Source organism: Megascapheus bottae, chromosome 12 (assembly GCF_031878675.1).
Source record: "Megascapheus bottae isolate mThoBot1 chromosome 12, mThoBot2.hap1, whole genome shotgun sequence".
Taxonomy (NCBI): Eukaryota; Metazoa; Chordata; class Mammalia; order Rodentia; family Geomyidae; genus Megascapheus; species Megascapheus bottae.
The window spans coordinates 1,004,939-1,020,753 of record NC_143520.1 but is presented as its reverse complement, the minus strand read 5'-3'; the positions used below and the strand labels follow the sequence as shown (position 1 = coordinate 1,020,753).

Here is a 15,815-nt window from a genome sequence, read left to right as displayed (position 1 = left end):
TCCAATACATTTTACACGTTATGATAAAAGTATAAAAGTGTAAATGAGCTGAGTGCATATGTTAGAATGTATTTCTTATCTGCATATTTCTCATTTGTGGGTTCCACATCCATGAATTTAACATGGGTCAAAATAGTTGAAAATTTTGCATCCTTATTGGACATGTATAAACATTTTTATCATAATATTTGAATATACAGCATAAGAATTATTTACATAGAATTTGCATTGAATATGGTTTTGTAAGTAATCCAAAGATGATTTATACTATGCAAGAGGGTGTTTAAAACTTACGCATGCAATGTTGTGCCAATTTATATGAAGAATGTATACATCCATAGATTCTAATATTTTCTCAGGAATCAAACATATCTTTTATGGAAATAAACATTTTATATATACACATATATAATATTTTACATATATATATCCATAACATGAAAATTAATTACTGATGAATATTAGTGTTTTCCTATATATGGCTGCTCATATGGTTGTAGCTGATTTCTTGTACTTTTCTTGTTCTGTCACCTATTCCGGTTATAATCACTCAGTAAGCACCTCAGCTACCTTCTATAATCACTCCTAAATCATCTGTGTTCTTATTAGTCCTGCTTGAATAGAGTTGTCCTTCTTCTTGATTTTCCTCCCACAATCTAATCTGTGACACAAACCTGTATCCTACATATTACTTTTTGCTCTAAGTTGTACAGCAGTTGGCTTTGGTAGTTCATGCAATACAGTGATTCCTTTTTTCACCTGTTGGTGACAACAGGTGGAAAAAGTAACCATGTAACAGTCTTAGCTTTTCATTCAAAAAAACCGTTGTTATGTCTCCCTGTGGAAACATTCCTTCCTTTGCCCTAGGGAGCTTAAGGATATCTAGGCCAGAGGAGCAAAAGGATACAGGTAGAAAGGCAAGGGATTACTACAGGAACTGAAACCACTCTCAGATTTCAATTAATTGATTGCAGAACCATACTCCTGGCTTTGGGATCATATACATAGCATTCTATTATTGGATACTGATTCCAAGCGTAGAGCAGTCTACTTGAGAATCTCATCACAGCTCTAGCTAGAGCTGCGTCTGAGGATTCCAAAGGCTACAAAGCAGCTGTTGCAGAACATTTGCAAACATAGCAGCCCAATAAGTTTGATGATCAAGGGCTCATTGCTGAACTTTATTTTCTAGCAAGTGAGTTATTTTTTAACAGAACAATGCTATGTTGAATAATACAAGTTATGAATGGCTTGGTGAATAGTATTGAGTGAAAAGAGGGCATGTTCCTACCTAGAGTGAGTTTCTATTTCACCAACAATCTAATGGTATTCCTTTAAGAATGGAAGCCAACCAATGTAATTAACTGCCAGCAGACAGCTGGCTGCTCATCCAGGAAATGATGGTAGATCATGGGTAAGTTTCAGTCTTAGCTCCTGGAGCCAGATTGAGTTTAGTAAATAGAAATCTAATTTTCAGAGCTTATATGTAGCATGTTTCTCTACCACCATGACTAATTTCTTTTCATAATCTCATTGGGTGATAGCAAATGTAGCTGGAGAAAGACTTGCTGGTTGTCACACCATAAGCCAACCTACTTTATTATTAAAATCTCTTTCTGTCAATGATAGTCTTTGCTGAGTGCTTACATCAAAAAAAGAATATCATCCTGGGCTTTGACAAGAGGAGTGTGTAGAATTGCTCAACCCACTTTTCCCCAGCTTTCAATCACGTTTCCTCTATGTCCATAACCTTCCACTCAAACCACTGGTTTCAGCTTATGAATTGATACATTACATTATAAACTTACCTCTTTTCCAAATACAATGAGCAATCAGAATTATTACATGAAATATTGCCTGTTGGAGTATTTTCCATCATCGATGGCCTCCGGGATATCCTGGGAGGGAAAAGAAACTGTGTAGATACATCTGTTCTTTAGAGTGTTGACTACAGCTCATACATAGCTGTCTAAATCATTCTCAAGTCTGTTATTTGTCAGTTGCCCAAGGTATGAATAGTTCTTACACACACACACACACACACACACACACACACACACACACACACAACCCCACCATTTGTAAACTCGCCTCTCAGAAGCAACTGTGTTACCAAAGCAGTCATTATTCCATTAGGGGAAATAATTAAAACAGAAATTGCTACTTTTACTTTTTATTTTGTAACTGACCAAAGTCTACATTCTGTGATACAGAAGTCTATCTGAGCAGGATTAAAGTGGAAGCTCTTCCTTGTTAACTGGATAAAGAAGCTGTTATCATGTAAAGGAGGTGGTAAGAAGGTCCTGGTGCAGGGGACAAAGCTTCCAGTCTGTAGTTGCTAAGAGTGTTTTCAGCTTGCATTAAGGTTGTCATCCTACAACTACATGTGCATCACTTTGATAATGTTGCAAGCTCCAAAGAAAAATATCCCAGATAGGCTTCCTGATGAAAATCAATCCTAACAAACATCTTGATTGAGCAAAACATAAGCATACTGACCCTTGGAACTTTATCAGATAATAAACAGGGGATATTTTAACATGGTGAATTTGTGATGATTTGTTTCAAAAAATAATAAATGGTCTCTAATTACTCTATTTGAAATTTCTACCTCTCTTCTGGCTACAGGCCCCGATTTCTTTGCTTCACCCATTTCAGTTTGCATTGTCTATAGGTTATACACTAACATATTTCTGTGTTTTAATATCCTTTGTATTCAACTATGATGGAAAATACCATTAAAAGGAATAGGATGTTTTTTCTCTTTGTCTTGTTTGTACATCAGCTGTATGTAGAATAAAACCCGATAGAGTCACTCAATGAGAGATAAATGAGTGTATGCATCATAACCTTGTCAGGTAGTCTCCATGAGTTAACAGCATGGATAAGAAAGTAGAATAATATGAAGAGAAAATCATAAGGCAAGTTTTAAGAAATCCTGATTCTACTTCTGTGCTGATTCTAGCATTTAGAATGACTCTTAAAAAGCCCCTAAACTATGCTTTCCTTCATTTCATTTTCATTCTAAATATGAATAATACCTCAAGTTTTGTTGACCTATCTTTTTACTGCCAGAATCAAATGAGAAAAACTTATAATATTGCTTAGTGCATTTTAAGGATAGTGCTGATGTATGCAAAATATTTCTGCTTTCTTATCAAATAAATTAATAGTAACACAATATTAGCAAACTATTAACATTAATATTAACATTTATTGTCTACATTTTTTTTTGCCAGTCCTGGGCTTGGGCTCAGGGCTTGAGCACTGTACTTGGACTTTCTCAAGGCTACCACTCTACCACTTGAGCCTCAGCACCACTTCTGGCTTTTTTCTAAGTATGTGGTACCAAGGAATTGAACCCAGATCTTCGTGCATGCTAGGCAAGCACTCTACCACTAGGCCAAACTCCCGGCCTTGTCTACATTTTAAAAAAAATGAATGATGCTATGATCAATGGATATGTCAAACACTTTTATATATATTAAGGCAAGTACACAGTTATGTGGCTGTGTGAAAATATTGAAAACCAGCAAATAAGCACTTGTGTATATTTTATGTCAACAGTTCTACTGGAATAATAGCCATGAAACACAGAAATATTTATGATAAATTGGAGAGCAATTATGATACAATGTCATCGATGTACCTGTTAAAGTACAAACTGAATATTCATAAAAATAGGTTCATATTTTCTCTTGTTGGTAAGGATATGTATCTGATTAAAAATGTTACTCTGGATGCCATGCATGGTTGTTAAATGTCAGTAATCTCAAAATTCAATACATGGATTTGATAGTGATAAAGATTAAATACTGCTTCAAACACACACACACACACACACACACACACACACACACCACGCAGAAGAGAGAGAGAGAGAGAGAGAGAGAGAGAGAGAGAGAGAGAGAGAGAGAGAGAGAGAGAGAGAGAGAGAGAGAAATAACCAGCTGGAAGTGTGGGTCATTTCTGTGATCATACCTATGTAGGTGGCTAAGACCAACGATCATGGTCTGAAGTCAATCTGGGCAGTTAAAGACCCTAAGACTCCAAGCTCCAGTTAATCACCAGGAAACTAGAAATAGACCTGAGCAAGGACAGTGCTCATGCCAGCATTCAAGCCCTGGGGCTTGAATTAGCACACACACACACACACACACACACACACACACACACACAGAGCCACATATGCACACAAAAATTACTTACTTGATTTAGTTATTTTTTTCTGTTTAGAAGGGTTACATTATATTCACCAGATAGAGGGTGCATTACTTCACAAACATGTCTCATGTCTTGGGCCCCATTTCCCACCCCTCACCCCCACACCTCATCTTGTTTTCCTCCCTTCCATATCCTATTTCAAATAACCCAATACATATATATCAAATATAGCAGATAACAAGGTGAAATACTGCAACAATATGAGATAACCAATGGACAACAAAAGAGATGAGAGATAACATAGTACATTAGGGACATCAATCATCCGTTATATGGTTTTGTTTCTATACACTGGAGGTCCTTTCATTTAGCATCATACTATATGGCTTTATGTATCTAGGTTTTGGTCTATTGTAAATCTCTGCTAGGAGAGCCCAAGGTTCCTACTGATTATGACAAATGAGGGAAACCATTGAGCCTATGTTCCTTTGAGTCTGGCTTACCTCACTTAATATGATTTAGTCTGTCCATTTCCTTACAAATGAGGTGATGTCATACTTTCTGACAGCAGCATAGAATTTGATTCTGTATAAATACCATATCTTGTTGATCCACTCATCAACTGAGGGGTATTTGTGTTGGTTCCATATCTTTACTATGGTAAATAGTGCTGGAATGAACATTGTTGTGCTAGTGGATTTAGAATGTCCTTGTTTCTGGATGATTGGGTAAATGCCAAGTAGTGGAATTGCTGGGTTATAGGGGAACTCTAGGTTTAGTCTTTTGAGAAACTGCCATACTGCTTTCCATACTGGACCGCCTTCCTATATGGCAACAATGAGAGGAACAAGGCAACAATCAGGAAAACAACTACTTTTGCAATAGCCTCAAAGAAAATAAAGTACCTAGGAATTAACTTAACTAAGAATATAAAGGACCTTTTTGATGAAAACTTTGAAGCCTGAAAAAGGAAATTAAAGCAGTACTGAGGAAATGGAAAAAACCTCCCATGTTCCTGGATTGGAAGAATTAACATCATGAAAATAGCAATCTTGCCAAGGGCTATGTACAAATTCAATGCAATACCCATCAAGATCCCAATGTCATTCTTAAAAAAAAATAAAAGAGGCAATCCAAAATTTAATATGGGACAATAAAAGACCCCGTACAGCAAAAACAATTCTTAGCTTAAAGAAAAGCTCAGGCGGAATGTCAATACCAAACTTGAAACTCTATTACAGAGCTACAGTGACCAAAACAGCTTGATACTGGCAAAAGAGCAGGTCCAAAGATCAATGAAATAGAACTGAGGACCCAAATATTAACCCACAGACCTATGGCCACCTAATCTTTGATAAGCGAGCCAAAAATATAGAATGGAAGAAAGACAGCTGCTTCAACAAGTGGTGCTGGCAGAACCGGCTGAGCACCTGCAGAAAACTAAAGTTGGATCCTTCTTTGTCACCCTGCACTAGAATTAACTCCAGATGGATCAAAGACCTGGAGGTAAAAGCAACTACACCGAAAACTTTACATGAAAGAATAAGAGATGCACTAGGTCTCCTTGGCACAGGTAGAAACTTTCTTTATAAGGACTATGTTACACAACAAGTCAGAGAAAGTCTGGATAAGTGAGACTACATTAATCTGCAGAGCTTCTGTATGGCAAAGCACATAGCTAGCAAATTAACTAGAAAGCCTACAGAGTGGGAGATCTTCACTAACCATCCAACGGACAAAGGCCCCATATCTAAAATATATCAACAGCTCAAAAAATTCAATCCCTCCAAAAGTAGTCTTCAAAGAAACAACCATCCCATCAAAAGATGGGCCAAAGACTTAAAGAGAGTCTTCTCTGAAGAAGAAATAAGAATGGCCTATAGACACATGAAGAAATGCTCCACATATCTGGCCATAAAAGAAATACAAATCAAAACAACTCTAAGATTCCACCTCACTCCAGTTAGAATGGCCAGGATCAATAAATCTAACAACAGATGTTGGAGGGGATGTGGCCATGAGGGATCACTCCTACACTGTTGTTGGGAGTTTGGTCTAGTGGTAGAGTGCTTGCCTAGCATGCAGGAATACTCGGGTTCAATTCCTCGGTACCACATAGAAAAAAGCCAGAAGTAGTTCTGAGGTTCAAGTGGTAGAGCTCTCCCTGAGATCAAGCCCTAGAATGGAAACAAAATAACATTTGCTACATGTAATTTATCTCATGCCTGTAATTTTGGCTCTCAGAAAGTTGAAATCCAAAAGATCATTGTGTGAATCCACGTTGGGCAGAATATTATTTTGAATAGTAGGGTTATTGTACAGATGGGTTACAGTTACATTCATCAGTTAGTGGGCACATTACTTCTCGAACATTGATACCCCTTCTCATGTTTTTGTGCCCCATCTCTCCTCAACCCCTCCCAATCTTCTTGTTTTCTCCTCTTCCCTTCCCTATTTCAAATACACTTATAAACAATTTACCAGATAACAACGTCAGATATAGTAATGACATGAGATTGATCATAAGGGGAAAAAGAGAGAAAAGAAATAAATGCACATATTACATTTAGAACAACCATCACAAAGATAAACTTCTTGGGAAGAAATTTTTCCAAGACATTTATTAACCAGTAAGGCAGTTTAGCCGGACGCATGCTCACCTGGCAAAAGGCCTACTGTGCAAACAAGTAGAGTAAGTACAAAGCCCTACATTTAGACCTCAGTATCAGAAAGAAAAACATAAAATAAGAAGATAGGTCCTACTCTGGAAAAACTTTCTGCACACATATATTAATGGATTTTTGTAAAATTCATTTTTTTGGTCGTTTGTGGGGTTTTGTATTCTGGGCTTGAGCACTGTCCCTGAGCTCTTCAGCTCAAGGCTACTGCTCTACCCTTGGCCTGAGCATTAAGCGTGAGCTCTTCAGCTCAAGGCTACCACCCTAGCCTTTGAGCCACATTGCCACTTCTTGTTTTCTGGTGGTTAATTGGAGACAAGGGTCTCACAGACTTTAGTGCCTGGGCTGGCTTTGAAGTAGGATCCTCAGATCTCAGCCTCCTGAGTAGCTAGGATTACAAGCGTGAGTCATGACACCCGGCTGTAAAATTCAATTTTTATTATAGAAAAAACACATATGTATAGAAGCAGATGCTTGGTTTATATTAATATATGTATATATGTGTGTTTACTTATATAAAGTGTATCATATAAAATATATGAAATAATTTGATGGTGGAGCTTTGCCTGTGTTATGAATCCTTAGCTATAATGTGCTGTGTAGATGGAATTGAGAAGAATAATCAGGATAGATTAGAGTTAAATATTGCTAAATCAGAGTAAATAGAAATTTTTGAGGCACAAAATTTCTAATTTGGAGGACATAAGTGATTTATTTAATAAATGACCACTTGTTTGGGGAGCAAGTATTTATCTGTTGGCATTCTAAAATTTTTGCTATTTATCTGTGTACATGTATTAACATTTATAAAACATTATTCAATAACTTTACAAAAAATGTGACTGACAAGTGTTCAATTTCTCTAGAATCTGTCTCCAAAACTTTGACACACTAAAATATGTAATAACATAAACTGTCCGCAAAACACTACTCAAATATATTGTGTCTGTGAAAGATATAATGATGTAATTTGAAGCATGGGGCCACTTAAGAATTTCTTAATTTGTACCTTACACGTTTATTTGTCATCTCTATTCAAGCCTTCATGCTGTCTTATCTGGGATTCAACTCACAAAATTTCTTTACTAAAAATAAAAAATTATAATATTCATAAAAATTCTATCAAAGCAATACTTTCTTCACTGCCTTGGATTGTTTGAAAAATGTGTTTGATATCTGAGAATGGGTTTCTAAAGCCAATTCAGTAGAGATCTTTTGCCTTATACAATAATATAAAAAACTGTTTTTAGAAGATATGCAAAGAACCAGAAAATTTTCTAGTATAGAACTTGCCAAAAAGAAAGGATATTATATAAACCAAAATACCTAACTAAATTACATGATTTGTTCAATTTATGTTCATAGGATTTTATTTCCTCATGTGGATTATGCTAATAAACTTACCAAATTACAATTAGGATGGAGAGGCAAGTTCTCAAGTTCAGTCTACATAATATATAGATGTGCCTGTTACTGTGATATGATATTATGCTCTAAGATTTTCATAAAGAAATAGCTTGTTAGGAGTAGGTTATTATGAATGATATACTTTCCCTTAATGAGTTCAGCTATGGAGTACTGGAACACTCCAACAAGAATAGAACTTTGAATTTACCACAAACTACAATACTATTTATTATTTCCATGTCTTTTAATAGAGGCTCAAAGAACTGAAACAAAGAGAATTTGCTCGGAATGTAGCATCTAAATCCAGGAAAGATGAAAGAAAACAGGAAAAGGCACTCCAACGTCTGCACAAGCTGGCTGAGCTAAGAAAAGAAACTGTATGGTAAGTATACATTGAAATGTTAAGCTTCCTTAAAATGTGACAAAATTAAAAGGGCTGGAGGCACGATAAATAAAGGACAAAGATTTATCTTTTCTGTACCTAGAATAAGGCACACATGTTTTCATGGCCTTCTGTAGATTGTAACAGTAATTTACATTTTATCCAAACACCTGTTTAATGCACGCTCTATTAAAAAAACACAGTCTTTAAAACTAATTCTGGAGAGACAGAGGGAAGGGGTAACATGGTCCAAAAAGAAATGCACTCCACTAAATTTACATAGTAGTAATCCTTCTGTACTTTTATTGTAATAATTTTAAAATCTGGTATTATACTACTACTTAATTGAAAGCTATTCTATTTCTTGGTGCAAACTGAAAACATGTTACTAAGGACGAGAGCAACACTGTCTTGCGACTCTCATAACAAAAGCAGTTTTGAGGGGAACTTAATTTTTGAATGAATATTTGGAGAGCTTTAATTCAATGTTCTCTTTAAAATTTAAAAAGGAGATCAGGAATATACTGTGCACTTTATAAGCAGATCAAAATTAGTATTCGTGTGAATAAAATAAAAAGGGAATTTGATGTTCACAGCTCTTAAAGTTTGACCTCTTGCTCACAGTGAGCAGTGGTTAGATAAGAGCAGTATTAAAATTCAGACCTTATAACCCCAACTAGGAGAATACTATTAAGACAAAATCATATTGAAAAAAATGCCTTTTTATTTTTCTATAATAAATAAACCTTTTCTTATTATTCTCAATAACAAGATTTTTTATACCATGTCTATTCTGTACTGAATAACGTTTGGGAGTATACTAATATATCAGAATACTTTTAATGAATCCAAATTTAGATAATAAATCCAAGTAAAATTTTATAGTATTTAGAACTCTATGTGGAAGAGTTAGTAAAAATAAACACTGCCACACTTCAGTTACAGAAAAGAGGTCTGTGTGAGAATCAACGAAAAATTGATGCGAATTAAAGCAAAACAAAAGTATAGGGCCTGTATTCCACACTTGTCCTAGAAGTGGCACATGGTTTCTATTATCCTGAAAGAACTAGATTTAAAAACTTATGGTGAAGAAAACTTTGATGGTTCTTATGGAAATGACTATTTTCAATGTACACTTCACATAGTTCACATTGAATACACACAAACACACAGTTTTCCATTGATTGTACTCTATTAAAGATATAGAAATAGAAGTGATGCTGATACTTCATAGCAGATAAGATCAGTAGTGATTAAATAAAAAATATTCACAAGTATTAGGAATTTTATATATTCTACAAACTTATCTTTTAATTCTGGTAAAGTTTTATGAATTTATTATATCTATGTGTTATTATATCTATTTTGTTATGTTTTCATTTTTGGTGCCAATTCTGGGGCTTGAACCCATGACTTGAATAGAGTCCATGAGCTTTATTGCTCAAGGCTAGCACTCTCGTAAGTGCTTTATGCTTGTTCACTGGAGTTAAGATTCCCACAGACATTTTTGACTGTGCTGGCTTCAAACCATAACCCTGAGCTCTCAGCCTCCTGTAGGGTGAGAACCATAGGAGTGACCCACTAGCACACAGAGAATCCAGTTCTTTAGTCATTACTAATTCAGTATGGTATGCTCCAATACCAAATAGAATTCACATCTCAAATATATTCCGTTATCTGAACTCACTATATATTGTGATATAACTTAAGACTTCAGGATATTTTAAATACTGAGTCTCAAACTCTCCAGACTTGGCTCTCAATATGCTAAGACTTCCTATCCCTAACATGGCTTTTGCTTGGCAGCATTCACTTGGAGGTTCATCAGTTCAACAAAAATCAAACTGAATTAATCGACCAAATTCCCAGCCTTCCTAAAGTCATAATGAAAGGATTTGGTCAATCTTTTTCATATTTTTCATATAGTAACAAGTATGTCAACTATTTGCAAAGTAATTGTATCTCAGGGAATTTGCAGAAAGCTTTAAAATATCCCTGAAGAAACCAATGATAGAAAAACCATGGTCAGGAAGCAATGATGTATAAACATAGCAATAGGCTATAGGCATTTCTGTATATAGTTAGAAAATATCATCTCGAGACAGTATCTCCACGTTGTCCTCCAAATTATCAGTAACTCAAGGAGATTATGAGAATTGTACCATATGAAAGTCATTTTCATACAAAGGTGTGAAAATTGGAAACGTATTCCAATGGTGTTTTTAAGTTGCATTTGAACATCTTCCTTCTGAATTGTCCTGTTTAACATTCACATTGATTTCCTATTGTAGTGCTCCTGGAAGTGGTCCCATGTTCAAATCAACGACTGTTACTGTGAGAGAGAACTGCAGTGAAATTTCCCAAAGAGTTGTTGTGGGTTCAGTTAATAATCAGCAAGATTGCAAATGTCCTTTGCTGCATAGTGAGGAGAACACTAAAGATGTTGAAGATGTTACCACAGTTCCTGGAGATTCTGGAAGTACAAATAATTGCACAGCAAGAAATAACCAACTTGGGGACCAAGTGCAGGGAGTTCACAGACACAAGGTTGGCTTTTCTTTTGCATTTCCAAAGAAAGCATCTGTGAAGCTCGAGTCCTCGGCTGCAGCCTTCTCTGAGTACAACGACGATGTCTCTGTGGAAAAAGAAATTAGCAGAAAAAGTAGATTTGTCCCCAGTGCTTGTCATCTTCAACTATCTCCCTCAACAGATGTGCTTTTGAATTCTGAGGAGAAAGCTAACTCTTTTCATCCAGCAGAGGGAATGAACACTGACAAAGAGACTGCTCACACTCAAGAGATAAAAGAAGTCTCTAGTGAAAGCGGTTCACTATTATTGCCTTCATTTTGCCAGCTTCAACTCCCTTTATCTTCCAATGCAGATAATTGCCAAAATTCAGTCCTATTAACAGATCAAATATCACTGGAGGATGTTATTATTAATGAAGACATATCTCTGAGTAGTGACAGTTCTGAGTTGTTAGGAAATAAATCCGCAGTTCTTGAAGCATCTGATGATTGCATATTGGGACAAGCTGTCACAGAGGAAAATATGAAGAGTAATGAATCCACAATTGAAAATGAAAATAAAAATAGTCTAGAACCACTGGCATCATTGAATACTGGAGAGGAGAATACAACCTTACATAAAAAAACAGATTTATATAAACGACAATGTGAGCCGTTCATACCTGTACTTAACAAACATGGATCTACAATTCTTCCGTGGCCATCAGAAATGTTGGTCTATACATCTACTGAACCATCAATTTCTTATAGCTGCAATCCTTTGTATTTTGACTTCAAGTCGAAGTTGAAGAACCACCTAGACAAAAACAAGCTGCCTTTAAATGATCCTTATTCTCAGCGGAAGGGAGATGGTACCAAGGGACAAGTCTCTGGTCCAAGGGACATATCTATTTCTGGACTCTCTGATTGTGAAATCCTCAGCAGTAAAAATGAGCACAGTCAAGTCTCTCCTTCTCTTGCTGAGGATTCTCTGTCCAAGGACTGTGACTCTGGAAAAAATGAAATCATGGTTCAAAGGTATAAAACTATTTCTAATAGAACCAGGAAAGTAGAAAAATATAAGGCTACTAGAAGTCACACAAAACAGGTCACTCTAGATGAAAAGTACAACAAAATAAGGTTGAAAGATGCTCATGAACACTGGTTCCATAAAAGTAGAAGGAAGAAAAGAAGGAGAAAGTTATGTCACTATCATCATGGGGAGAAAACAAAAGAATCAGAAACTCATGATAAAATGAAAATGGAGAATCATGACACTGACACAACTAGTAAAAATCTTCCAGAGCCCATTTCAGAAAAGCGGTGTTTGGCTGTTGATCAATTATTGGATCCACATGAATTATCTGATCAAAGACTAGAATCCGTGTGTATAGATGTGAGTGAAAATGAAGAGATGAAGAAATCCTGGATGGGCGAATGCAATGACAAAGAGGCTATCACTTTCAAAGAACACAGCAAAAAGAACCCGGTACCCTCACATGAGCAACCCAACCCAACACTAATCCATGGTGGGGAACATAATTTAACCTACTCCAGAACTTACTGTTGCTGGAAAGCCAGATTGTCAAGCTGTAGTCAGGATCATAAATGCTTAGTTCTTGAACAAGACACAAAATGTGTAACTCAGAATCCTCCTGTCAAAAGAGGTTACAATTCACTTGTGAGTGAATCAGAAAGATCCCATCGAAAGCGTAGACAACATTCATGTTCTTATTCTTCAGATGAAAGTTTAAATCGACAGAATTATTTATCCGAGGAACTTTCGAGGCCACCAAGTGCCTCCTTTACTCTCTGTAGGCCTAAGAGGAAACGAAGGAGAAAAAGAGGCAGATTCTGCTCTCTAGGGGAAACCTTGGAGATCAAAGAAAATACAGATCACCTCATCCAAGGAGATTCACCCTTGAGGAACCTGGATGGGTTAGTGGGTGAAGACAAATGGGAGGAAACAAAACCACAGGTTACAAATATAGAAAGGAACTCAGAATTATCAGAGAAGGCCAGTAACAAACTGGCTTTCCACCCTGGTAATTTGCTTCCTGCTGAATCAGATGGTGATGCTGGGCATTTAATAATGGCGAGTACAACTGGTGCACTACCAGAGGCTTGCCATGATACTCCCAGGCCTCCCTGTGTAACTAATAGCCCAATAGAGCCAGCAACTGGCAATACTGTGGTTGAACATAAAGAAAGCAGTGAGACTACCGATATCAGTGGAAAGCAAATTCCTGTCAAGGTACCTAAGGCTGAGAGGAACTTTAGACAGTCACAGCCTAAATCCTTCCTTTGCCATTATGAACTGGCTGAGGCTCTTCCTCATGGAAAGATAAATGAGGCATCCACGGAGTGGTTGTGTTATAATTCAGGAATTCTTAACACACAATCTCCATTACCATTCAAGGAAGCACATGTCACTGGCCACACTTTTGTAACCACAGAGCAAATTCTGGCTCCATTGGCCTTACCAGAACAAGCATTGTTAATCCCACTAGAAAACCATGAGAAATTAAAAAATCTGCCATGCGAGGTCTACCAGCATATTATACAGCCAAACATGCTGGCCAACAAGGTCAAATTTACCTTCCCTGCAAGCCCGCTTCCTCCCCCAAGCACACCTCTGCAACCTTTGCCTTTGCAGCAGCCCCTTTGTTCTACCTCTGTGACCTCATTCCATCACACTGTTCTGCAGCAGCGAGCTGCAGCAGCTGCCGCCGCCGCTGCCGCTGCAGCTGCAGGAACCTTCAAAGTACTTCAGCCACACCAACAGCTCCTTTCTCAAGTCCCAGCTCTCACCAGAACATCTATACCTCAGATCTCAGTGGGATCAGTAGGACCCAGGCTTTGCCCAGGGAACCAGCCACCTTTTGTGGCTCCTGCTCAGATGCCCATTCTTCCAGCTTCAGTTCTTCATCCTAGCCACCTGGCATTCCCACCTTTGCCCCATGCACTATTCCCTTCCTTGCTTTCTCCACACCCAGCTGTCATTCCTCTGCAACCCCTCTTCTAGTCGTCACCATAGAGGGGCAAGAAAAGATACTCATGATGACTACTGATGTATGCATTATGTGTTCCTCTAAACAGATAGCTTATTTAACTGGTGGAAATGAACTGACCCAAATACAGCCTTGTTGATTTTCAAATCAATTACTGTAAGTGTAATGATGCAAATAAATTCCGAAGTTTCCGATATATAATGTTATTAAAGCACTGAATAGTTTGCAAATCGATACTATAGATGCTGTACATTACAAGGATGTCTTAAACAGTATGTATAATGTATATACAATATATTTATAGTACTGTAATTTATGTTGTAAAGTATGCTTTTGGTTTCTTTTCTAAACTTTGTGTATTTGCACCTATTTAACATTTAGACAAAGCTGAGGGCACTATGTTTTGTACCATGTTCCTTGAAACTGTAAATTCAGTGAAAATTATCTCTTGCAATAAATTTTTGTTAACTATTTAAGCAAATCAAACGTTGGCTTTTAGGTGGTCTTCACTATTCAAATAATTATTAACAGTTTAATGTTCTGTCCAGGAGTATGTCTGAAATTTGAACACCCAATAAAATACTTTTAGAAATCTATCAACAGTTAGATGTCACCACCGAGGTGAATAAGTATATTAAAAAAGGGTCTCTTTGTTTTTAGTGTTTTGTTTTTGCTTATTCAGATATATTGCTAATACATAGAATTTATTGTATTCTAACCTTCTCATGAGGTAGTAAGCCACAGAAATTCATGTTAATATTAGTATTTGGAAGAGTAATAAATTAAGACATGCAAAATATCTTTCACAAATTCTTAAACATAGATGACAAATAATGAATGCAAGTGTATTTATAAATTTTCTGAATATTATTTTCTAATGTATTATGTAAAATTTCACGTATAATAAGAAATTATTAACATAAATTTAAAAATGTTTAACTTTTCAATCACTATTAAGTGATATCTGGGATGAATGGCATTAAAACAGTATGTCTTGATAAACACTGAGCCAAGGATCGAGACTTAGAATGGAAAGTAAACAGCCCTTCTTTCACAAATCTTTTTAAATCCCATATTAGTATCGTATTTCCATAGCAGCCAGGCATAAGTAGAACATTTCTTTGTCTCCCTACCAGATTCTTCCTTCTTACAAGTAACTCTGAATTATTGCTTATTCAATCTCCTTGCATGAGGTGATCTGTATTTCTTTGATCTCCAAGGTTTCCCCTACAGAGGAGAATCTGCCTCTTTTTCTCCTTCGTTTCCTATTAGGCCTACAGAGAGTAAAGGAGGCACTTGGTGGCCTCGAAAGTTCCTCGGATAAATAAAGAACACAATTATTCAAGTGAAAGTTTAAGGTCAGCATCCTTTTTTTCAACAAAACTTTCTATGAGGTTTCCCTCCAGTTTCTGCCATTTGGTAAGGCTAAGTCTCCAAACCTGCTATCTGGGATCACGTCATTAGATATAAATATTATGTGATTCTGGTAGATTCCAGTGCCTGAGAAAAAATTCTGGTATTAAGAAGCCAATAGAGACCCTGTACATGAAGAGCAACTTTTAAAATTTGCTTGATTCTGAGGAAGTGTTGTTTTATATGGCTGTCATATGAATTGAATTGCTCTAAATGATGTAGGACATAAAGTGTCTTCCCAAAACAAATATTG

General features: G+C 36.5%; 1 protein-coding gene across 1 annotated transcript in view; it reads left to right on the top strand.

The window, feature by feature from the left end:
* The window catches only part of Znf804a (zinc finger protein 804A), a 227,528-nt gene extending 212,978 nt beyond the window's left edge, over positions 1-14,550 (top strand). Inside the window, exons 3-4 of the mRNA XM_090343069.1 lie at positions 8,501-8,631; positions 10,923-14,550. Coding sequence (XP_090199195.1) covers positions 8,501-8,631; positions 10,923-14,163 — 3,372 coding nt within the window. The 3' untranslated portion in view covers positions 14,164-14,550. The remainder of the gene's footprint in view (positions 1-8,500; positions 8,632-10,922) is intronic.
* The last annotated feature ends 1,265 nt before the right edge of the window (positions 14,551-15,815 follow it).